General features: G+C 42.0%; 1 protein-coding gene across 1 annotated transcript in view; it reads right to left on the bottom strand.

The window, feature by feature from the left end:
• Positions 1-10,458, bottom strand: part of THOC5 (THO complex 5) — a 35,786-nt gene that overhangs the window by 23,012 nt on the left and 2,316 nt on the right. Inside the window, exons 3-8 of the mRNA XM_044920872.1 lie at positions 9,850-9,981; positions 7,771-7,914; positions 6,741-6,854; positions 6,501-6,598; positions 4,097-4,243; positions 2,573-2,687 (exon numbers count right to left, since the gene is read on the bottom strand). Of these exons, the coding sequence (XP_044776807.1) occupies positions 2,573-2,687; positions 4,097-4,243; positions 6,501-6,598; positions 6,741-6,854; positions 7,771-7,914; positions 9,850-9,945 (714 nt within the window). The 5' untranslated portion in view covers positions 9,946-9,981. The remainder of the gene's footprint in view (positions 1-2,572; positions 2,688-4,096; positions 4,244-6,500; positions 6,599-6,740; positions 6,855-7,770; positions 7,915-9,849; positions 9,982-10,458) is intronic.

Below are 10,458 nucleotides of genomic sequence, written 5' to 3'. Positions count from 1 at the left end.
AAAAAAAAAAAAAAAAAAGAACTTTCATATGGTGCTAGGGGAATTTTGTAAATCAATGCAATCATTTTAGAAAACTGTTTCAGTATGTGCCAAAACTAAATATATGCCTAGCATACTCTACAACCCAGCAATTTCATTCCTAGGAATATATTCAACAGAAATATGTATACAAAGGCACCAAAGGACAAAGAATGCTCATAGCAGCATTATTCATTAGCCCCAAACTAGAACCCACAATCAAATACTAAGTATCAATGAAAACAAATGAACTCCTGGTGTTCATGACAATACAGACAAATCTCACAATGTTAAGCAAAAGAAGCCAGACTCAAGTGTATATGATTCCGTTTGTGTAAATTCAAAAACGGGCCAAACTAACTTATGATGTTAGAAGTCAAGATAATGGTTACAGGGTGGGGTGGGAGGATACAGTGACTGGAAGGGGAAATAAAATTGCTTCTAAAAAATCAATACTGTTATTTTTCTTGATTTGGGTGCAAGTTACAGAGATGTGTTTACTCAGTGAATAATCACTGAGCTATACACTTATGAACTGTATGCTTTTCTATACATTATTCTTTTAAGTGTAATATATGTGCATTGTTTTAAAAAGTTGTATTCGGGGCGCCTGGGTGGCTCAGTCAGTTAAGTATTCAACTCTTGATCTCAGCTCAGGTCTTGATCTCAGGGTCATGAGTTCAAGACCTGCACTGGGCTCCACGCTGAGTGTGGCGCCTGCTTAAAAAAAAAAAAGTTGTATTCAAGTTTTTGTTGTTGTTGTTGTTGTTGTTTTTAAGATTTTATTTACTTATTTGAGAGAGAGAATGAGAGACAGAGAGCACGAGAGGGAAGAGGGTCAGAGGGAGAAGCAGACCCCCCGCTGAGCAGGGAGCCTGATGTGGGCCTCGATCCCGGGACTCCAGGATCATGACCTGAGCCGAAGGCAGTCGCTTAACCAACTGAGCCACCCAGGCGCCCTATTCAAGTTTATAAAGCAAAAACTCCCAGGGCTCAATTGGTAGAATATGTGACTCTTGATCTCGGGGTCAATGCCCCACAATGGGCGTAGACTACTTTAAAAACAAAACAAACCTCCCAGTCCCCAAACCCCAAAGTAATTGTTAAAGATTTGGTATTAATAGTAACTCTTCCAAGCATACACTGGACTCACACATGTATATATTCATATGGATACTTTATAAACAAAGGTATACAATGAAATAGTACTTTATGTCCTACAACGGGCACTGTTTTGTTTAATTATATGATAAATCTTTATTCTGTCCAATTATTTTATCAGTGTAATGATGTTCTGTATTTCCAATACAGCCGTAAGGCTGTGCCGTACAAGAATTTATTTAACCTGTACCCTACTTAGGCATGTTTAGAGAGACTGCAGTTAATAGGAAAAATTAAGGCGTGCCTGGGTGGCTCAGTCCATTAAGCGTCCAACTCTTGATTTGGGCTCAGGTCATGATCTCAGGGTCGTGAGATCGAGCCCTGCATTGGGCTCTGCACTGGGAGTAGAGCCTGGGTGTCTCCCTCCATCTGCTCCTCTTCCCACACTCTCTCTCTCAGATAAATAAACAAACAAAATCTTAAAAAAAAAAAACAACAGGAAAAATTAAGTACAACCCAAACTTTTAGCTTGTTTTCTTTCTGTCCTATTATGAAGTGCTACTGAGAATATTTGTTAACAGTTCTAATTCTATGCCTAGAGTTAAAGGGAGGAAATGTAGATCTTGCCAAATCCTAGAAAAGGGAATTTTTGATTTCTCTAGGGTCCTTTTGCAAAGTTCCTCCATGTTAACCATTTACTCTACTACATAAAACTATGAAAATTTAGAGGGCTGCCTGGTTGGCTCAGCTGGTAGAGCATGTGACTCTTGATCTCAGGGTCTTGAGTTCATGCCCCATGTTGGGCATAGTGTTTACTTAAAAAAAAAAACAAAACACAAAGCCTTAAAAAAAAAACAAAACCATAAGGATTTAGAGCAAATCTGGCCTCACAAATAAAAATCAGATCACCTACACAGAAAGACATTACATTTACATTACATTGTAAAGTGGGGACTTTTCCTCTGAAGGTACCGAACAGCTTTCAAATACGAGTGAAGTTCTCTTCAGAGAGAGTACATCTGCTGAACATCTGCCCCCAAGGTGCAGTCAGGGAGTCTAACAGACATCCACAGAAGCAGGCTTAGATGTCTGGAGGCTGTGGGGCTGGTGGAAACCATTCTGGGAGTAAATTAAACCTAGAGTTTGCAAAACTATTTTACCTGGAAGAAGCTCTGGGAGAAAAAGAAAACATCCCAGGTAAATGTGTGTCTATGTTCCTGAGCCCACACGGCAGCATCTCTTCCACCCAGGACACAATCTTACCGTACTGGCTGGGTAGAAACTGCTAACAGGACAATCCTTGCACTGGGCTCTGACACCCACTAGGGTAACACACCTGGCAAAACCCAAAGGGATACATGGCTGCTGGAGGCCTCAAGTCAGCAAGGTCTCACTGGGTGCTGAAGGCAAAGCAAAAGGCCAATGTTGGGGAGTATATGGGGGAGAGTCTCACCTGCATGATGCTATTGAGGCGAGGCTGGAGGCTGCTTAGGTACTCCTTCTTCACCTCAATCTCCTTAAGGATCTTCTCCTTGTTGGACAGGCACTCCCGGTACTTCTCTGCCAGCCTATTGGGAAAGGAGAGACCACTGTCACTCGAAGCTCCTCAGAGATCTCCCAACACACCTACTGTCACAATCCACCTAATGACAGCAGTCATGATTAACTAATGTTTACCTAGTACTTACTATGTGTCAAGCACTTGGAGAACTCTTTATAAGCATTATTGCATTTAATGCTTATAAAAATCCTGGAAGATAGGGACTCTTCTTTTCCCCAAAGGAAGAAACGAAGGCTTAAGGAGGTAGGTAACTTGCCCAAGGTCATCCAGCTAAAAGCAAGTACAGAGCTGGGCTTTGAATCCATGCCTGTCCGGCTCCAGAGGCTCTGCTCATTAACCACTAGGGAATATCTGTGTCATTTCCTGTTCCCTTTCTTACCTCTAAGGTCTAGAGCCAAAACTTTCACAAACATGTGAACCTAGCAACTATAGTACCCAAATGAGGCCCACAGACTGGCCTGAGTGGGACAGGTGGTGATGGATTCTGGACCACAGGAATACAACACTCATGGCTTAGCCTGTGCCAAGGCAAGCCATGTACTGGACAGGGGAGTGATGGGCCAGCCCCATCTGCTAACAACCTGACACCAATTCCATAAGCACCACACTTAGTGCTTATTAAATTCATAACATGGACCAAAGGCATAGAATACATTCTATAACAGGAAAAAAAAAAGGAATAAAAACACCTGCTTCTCCAGTGGAAAACAGAGCAAATGTGTCAACCAAAAGCCCTAGAATTAGTACGAAAACGTACCAATATGGGGAAGAAAGTCACTATAACGAAAGGAATGCAGCCATGAAAGATCCAGTATGAAAAATACACTACCCCCTTAAAAAGATCTAGATTAAATTACACAGTATAGATGTTCTACTTACAATTAATAAATAAAAGATCTTTATTAGTATGGAAAATTTTTATATGTAAAGGTGCTCCTTGAAGCATAAAATATGATAGCAAAAAAGTGATAACTAAAAGTCCAATCCAACAGAGGAAAGATTACGTGAATTGTAATTTGTCTATACACAGGAATGTCGTGCAGAACCTTCTAAAATAATGTCTGCAAACCTTTAAAGTACCACAGGGACAGTCTTAGAGGCAGAGGAAAAAGTAAAAGAAAAAAATTAAATTTACAATACAAAAGGTATTTAGGTCTCAGGTGTTAAAATTTTAAAGAAAAAGTTACTCCAATTTTCTTTTAACAGCCATAAGCAATTCGAGCCCCACCCATAATGCTGTTGGTCAAGTTTGAATTATCAGGTGTGAATTAATCACAAAATGGGATTTGGTCTTAAACCATTCTACTGGTTTCAGAACTTTGCTGTATGATTGTGGGTCGTGCACGACAAAGCACTGTCCTCATGGTTAAAGGTCTGTGTCTGCACAGGCTAACAAGGTCAGGAAAGATACACAACCTTTTCCGCTGTTCCAGCTCCCAGTCCAGACGTGCAAGGGTTTGCTGGTGAGGGTCTCCCATGGTGACTTCAGCCTTGCTAATATCTGGAGGAGCCTCCTTATAAAATTCCTCTAAACTGACCAGATCAATTTCTTCATGCTTTGACCTACAGGGAAAAACTAGATGTCAAGTTGCTGTTCTCAGGATCCCAAACCGTGGATTAAGTGGGCCCACAGTTCCCTCCATGTATGCTTACTTAGCCCTGCTCTACAACTACCCAGGAACCTGGAATCCAGTCTTCTCAGCAAATGCTCATTAGTAAATGTTTCATTTTGAAGAGAGGTAGTTGGTGACATACCACAGGATCCTTATCGATGGTATCCAACCTTTTTATCCATGAATTAGCTGAAGACCTGGAAGGGATGCTTTTCAAATTTACAGATGTCTCAAATTTATAGATGTCTCCAAGCTTAGCAAAAGAGGTAACTGAAAAAGTCAATAAAAACACTACAGTCTAGACCTAGGCTGCCAGGTTGAAACCAAGAATTGGAAACAGGAAAAAAAAGTAACGTCTGCACGGAACTTCAAAATATTAACTGCATGAGCATGGGATGGGGAAAAGCCAGCATAATGGTCTAGAGGCTTCATCTGTTGAATACATAGTGACTCCCAAGAAAAGGAACCCGATTCTTTTTCCTGTGTTAACATAGTAGTGCACAAGTTGTGGACAAATGATGGTAATAACAGCAGCTACCAGGTATTAAGTGCCTACTGTATGCCAGCCTCACCTCACTTATTTCTCACGATAACTCACCAAATGGGGATTTCTATCTCCATATCTCAAATGAGATGGAGACTTCCACAGTTGAGGAACTTGCCCAAGGTCACACAGCTAGTGAGTGGCAGAGCTGGGATTTGAATCCAGGCTGTCTGACCAGGGCCAAGGGTGGTCACCCGCCTCTCCATAGGCCAGGGTTCTATTGTATTCTGCATTTGTCAGCTTTCATCTGAGTGATGGTTATAGCTTGGGGCATCACTTCTTTTGTTTTTAATACCTTTTTATTTTTAAGTAGTTTAAGATACACAGGAACTTTCAGAAATAGTACTTAGAGTTTATTTCCTCTGTGTATCCTTCCCCTCGGTTCCTCCAGTGATAGTATCTACACATAGTACATTGTCAAAACCAGGAAACTGACAATGACACAATGCTATTAACTCAGGTACAAACCTGATACAGATCTCACCTCTATTAGTATTTAACTATTATGACATGATGAATTTGTAAAGCAGATAAAGATACCTCTCAAAAATCAGCATAATTATCAAAAATACACCAGACTCAATGACTGATATACCCCTCTCATCCCAAGTTTATTACAAATAAAACCTGCCTCGGGGGCCTGGGTGGCTCAAACAGCTAAGCGTCTGCCTTCAGCTCGGGTCATGATCTCAAGGTCCTGGAATCAAGTTCCGCATCGGGCTCCTTGATCAGCAGGGAGTCTGCTTCTCCCTCTTCCTCTGCTCCTCCCCCCACCGCCCCACTCGTGCGTGTTCTCTCTTTTTTTTAAGATTTTATTTATTTATTTGACAGAGAGAGAGCGCACCAGTAGGCAGAGCAGCAGGCAGAGGGAAAGGGAGAAAGCAGGCTCTCCGCTGAGCAGGGAGACCGACTCGGGGCTCGATCCCAGGACCCTGGGACCATGACCTGAGCCGAAGGCAGCTGCTTAACCGACTAAGCCACCCAGGCGCCCCTCTCTCTCAATCTCTCTCAAAAACAAAACAAAAGAAAAAACAAAACCAAAAACCAAACAACAACAACAAAACACCTGCCTCTTCTCAGTCTGCACAAGTAGGTCTTACCAAGCAAGAATACATTCCCTTCTCTTTTTCTGTCTACTTCTTTCTTCCTTCTCATCTCTCAGCTTGGATTTGCTAAGAGGCATTACATTTTAAGATGGACACTGAAAAACTACAGTTTGTTCACCCAAAGGCAGCTAAGTGGCAAGAAGTTCAGCTTCCAAAGAATAAAATCCAGTTGCAAAAATGAATGGCTGCAACTTCAGAGAGGAAAAACTGGGCCAAAAGGTTAAGATTTGACTGGAAGGGAATTGCTCCCATGCAAGGTGCCCAGGAATCAAACTGGTAATGTAAAGGCCCTTGCTAGAGAAAAACTGCTTTTGACCAGGTGCAGAGCTCAAAATTTAAAGAAGTCAGACAGGCTTCTGAGGTTCTTTGTGTAGCCTGAAAACACTGCTTCCAATTCTCCCACTCCAAGTGATCTATTCACTTTCATCCCAGATCCTGCAGTCTCCAAGCCCATCTGATTTTTTTTTTTTTTTTAGGAGCCTAACTCACACTGAACTATGTAGGAAAAAGCAGTCAGCAACACACTATTTTGCCAAAGGCTGTTCTCTAAAACTCACTTAAACTCCAGACATTTGGTGATCTCTTTCTGCAGGTGCATCACCTCATACAACAGGTTCTGCAGCTGCAGGTGATAGGCGTCTACTTTTTGCTTGGCCTGAAAGGAGGACAAGGTCAGAGGTGAGTGGGGCAAGTCAGGTCAGACAGAGCAAAAGCAAATGCAGGGAAGAGGTAAAGGGGATTAAGAAGGGAATGTGGGGAAGAGTTGGAGAAGGAGGATTAAACTTCTCAATTTCTACCTCATGGGTCTGATCTCTTCCTTTCTTCAACCTGATGTGGGCTAATCGATTAAGCTTCTTTAGAGTCATGAAATGCACACAGCTCTGGATCCTCCGATCTTCTATCTCAACTGCCTGCAGGCAAAGAAAACCGGTAAAGATCTTGTCAACAGGTGCTGGCTCAGCTTCCTTCAGCCCCTCACTGCTGACCCATCCCCAACCACAACCAAAAACAAATACTGGAAGGAGCTCAGAACCAAGAGACATGTCAGTGGGAAATGGAAGAATGACTGTATAAGGAAAATGCTTACAGTTCCCAGGCAAAAAAAAAAAAAAAAAAAAAAATTTCTACTTGGATTGAAGTAACAGGGATTGAAGATGGAGCAAGTGCAGCCAATGCACAATTAATATCTGTCCCTACGTACTGTATACAGAGATCCTAACGATAGCAACACCCTGCCATACAATTAGACCTCTGTGAATAACATTACAGAATGACTTAAATGAAAATGGCAGAATTACAGCTGTAAAGCTTGGCTACAGTAAAATACAATGGAATAATCATAACAATATTGGACAGTATAAGCACAAATAAGTGAGATTCTTGGAAATATATAGGTTTTGTTTTTAGTCACTGTTTAGTTCCTTTGTCCCAAAGTCTGGTTCATTCATTTAAAGTTAATAAGTTCATTTCTGGTCTCTATGACATACTTGTACATGTTCATCCTTAAAACAACAAAGGAATTTACACGTATCATCATTTCTCAAAACCTAGCAAAATGCCTAGCATGTAATATCAGTTAGATGAATTATCAAATTACAGTTATGAGAAAAATTGTCCTGTACTTTTGTTACTGTAATTGGTGGTTGGGTGGTGATGACATGTTCCCATAGGTTAATGGGCACATCTCTGGAGCTCCCAGACTCCAACCACCTGATCATGGCTAGGACAGAAGACCAAGATGAGGAAGGGCTCTGATGGGTACAAAACAAGTCCATCCATGCAAACCCACCAGGTTCGTGTCTGCCCAATCCCAGTCCCACTCCTTACCACATCCTTGCCTCCTCTGCTCTTCAGGTCCTGGATCTCAGCCATGAGCCTCTGTAACTCCTGGCATGTGTACTTGTACAGTTCATAGTCTCTGCCAGGGTCCCGCAGGTCCACTTCAGCCTCCTCACTGTAGTATTTACCTTCCTGTGGAGGCAAGGATACAGGCTTTGGGTGGGGAATAAGAGTCTCCCTGTTGGGACCAGGGACACTGGGCTGAAATCAGTAACAATGAAACCCCAAATCAGGTCTCTAAAAAATCTGGTCCTCAAATCAAATGTTTTTCTTCTTTTCAAAATGGAAAAGAATTCATTCCTCTTTTCTTCTTTCTAATTATAAAGTAATGAATGCTTGGTGTCAGAGACTCAGAACATAGAAGTATCAAAAACAAAATGAAAAGTTGCCTGTAATCTCACCTCCCATCCTGAAATAACTATTTTTAATACTGTGGATAAACACAAATTTTATTTTTAAACAAAATGGGATCATACTGTCCATGCTAATTTTTGCAATTTCTCATCCCAATAAATTTAAAAACCCATCACAATGGCTACATGATAACCCACTACATCAATGAACCAGGATTCATTTAACTAAATTCCTACTGATGAGTGTTTAGATGGTCAAATCAAGCTTTAGCAGAGGCTAAAATATCGTAATTGGTCACTTAGCCTTTGGAGTGAACGGAACACATTTCTTGACGAGAGAGTCCACTATAGTTAATAATACTGCATTGCATATTTAAAAGTCGCTAAGATAGTAGGTCTCAAAAGTTATAACAGGGGTGCCTGAGTGGCTCAGTGAGTTAAGTGTCCAACTCCTGATTTCAGCTCAGGTCTTAATCTCAGGGTTGTGAGTTCAAGCCCCATGTCAGGCTCCATACTAGGCGTGGAGCCTACTTAATTAAAAAAAAATAAAGTTCTTATCAGAGGAAATAAAAATTTTAACTACACACGGGGATGGATGCTAACGAGATTTTTGTGGTGATCATTTCACAATATATACAGATACCAAATGTTGTGCACCTTAAATTAATATAACGTTGTATGTCAATTATATCCCAATAAAAAAAGAACCAGTGCCTGCAATGTGTAAGATTTTTTGTTAATCTAGATTTCCTAAATCTGAGGAAAACATCATTTTCTACTTAAATTTAAGCTCTTATGTTTCTCTATTCTAGCTTTTTTCTTTTCTTTTTAAAGATTTTATTTATTTATTTGACAGAGAGAGGTGGCAAGAGCAGGAACACAAGCAGGGGGAGTGGGAGAGGGAGAAGGAGGCCTCCCACAGAGCAGGGAGCCCAATGCGGGGCTCGATCCCAGGACCCTGGGATCATGACCTGAGCCAAAGGCAGACGCTTAACAACTAAGCCACCCAGGCGCCCCTCTTTTCTAGCTTTAAAAAAAAAAAAAAAAGTAGGGTGCTTGGGTAGCTCAGTCAGTTAAGCATCTGCCTTCGGCTCAGGTCATGATCCCCAGGTCCTGGGACAGAGCCCTGAATCAGGGAGCCTGCTTCTCCCTCTCCTTCTGCCCCTCCCCTCATTTGTGCTTGCTCTCTCTCAAATAAATAAATAAAATCTTAAAAATAAATAAATAAAAAATAAAGTAACCAAATAATTAAGTCATCAATTAGCTTGACAGATTCAAGAACAGAGAAACAGTAAAAGGAAGAACCTGCTGACCACATGAGCTCTCAGGCCACAGAAGAAATTCTGTGGGGATGTCGTTCTGATACTATCTCAGTAGCAGACCAGGGATGCCACATCTCCAATCACTGGTGGTGTGCTGCAGATATTGGCTTCTTCTGACCATCAGGAAAAATGGAGACCTACACCATACTAGAACACAGTCTCTATTCAGGCACTATTTATGTCTAATATAGGCTTGTTGGTTCTTGGGATGCTGCAGCTAAACCAGATGTAAATACTCAGGTTTGTAGAACCAAGGGAAGTCCAGGCACCTGGTCAAGCAGAGGCCACCTGGGAGGTTGTCCCTGTGACCCTCAGCTGCTGCAAACTCACAGTTAGGTGCTTGGTCAAGAGCTGTAATTTCTCAGCAATGTGGCAGCCCTGGCTGATCTCACCTGCTCTGTGTCAGAACGGTTACGCTTCCCTTCAGCTGGAGCTCCATCACTTCGGATCACTTTGGGCTTCCGTTTTTTGCTTGATTCTGATGACATGGTTGTTTGGTGAGGTCAGGAGGAAAAAGCAGAGACCTGTTAAGAGGAGGAAACTTTTAAGATTTTTCAGAGTTGGGGGCGCCTGGGTGGTTCAGTCGGTTAAGTGTTGGCCTTCGGCTCAGGTCATGATCCCAGGGTCCTGGGATCGAGACCCACATGGGGCTCCCTGTTCTGTGGGGAGACTGCTTCTCCCTCTCCCAGTCCCCTTGCTTGTGTTCCCTCTCTCACTGTGTCTCTCTCTGTCAAATAGACAAAATCTTTAAAAAAAAAAAAAAGATTTTTCAGAGTTGGAATTGGGAGATGTTCCTGGAGTCAGAATACTGAAGTCTAATTAGTAGTTCTGGCCACTTATACCCTTGTTAACTCAAAAAAAATGTCACTCAACCCTCTAAAGCCTCATTTTAATCCTCTGTAAAAGTGGGGAGGGGTGCCTGGGTGTCCCAGTCAGTTAAGCCGCTGCCTTCGGCTCCGGTCATGATCCCATGATCCCAGGGTCCTGGGATCCAGCCCCTT

This window comes from Neomonachus schauinslandi, chromosome 14 (genome assembly GCF_002201575.2).
Source record: "Neomonachus schauinslandi chromosome 14, ASM220157v2, whole genome shotgun sequence".
Classification (NCBI taxonomy): Eukaryota; Metazoa; Chordata; class Mammalia; order Carnivora; family Phocidae; genus Neomonachus; species Neomonachus schauinslandi.
The sequence above is the reverse complement of the archived record's forward strand: the minus strand, read 5'-3'. Positions and strand labels throughout refer to the sequence as shown.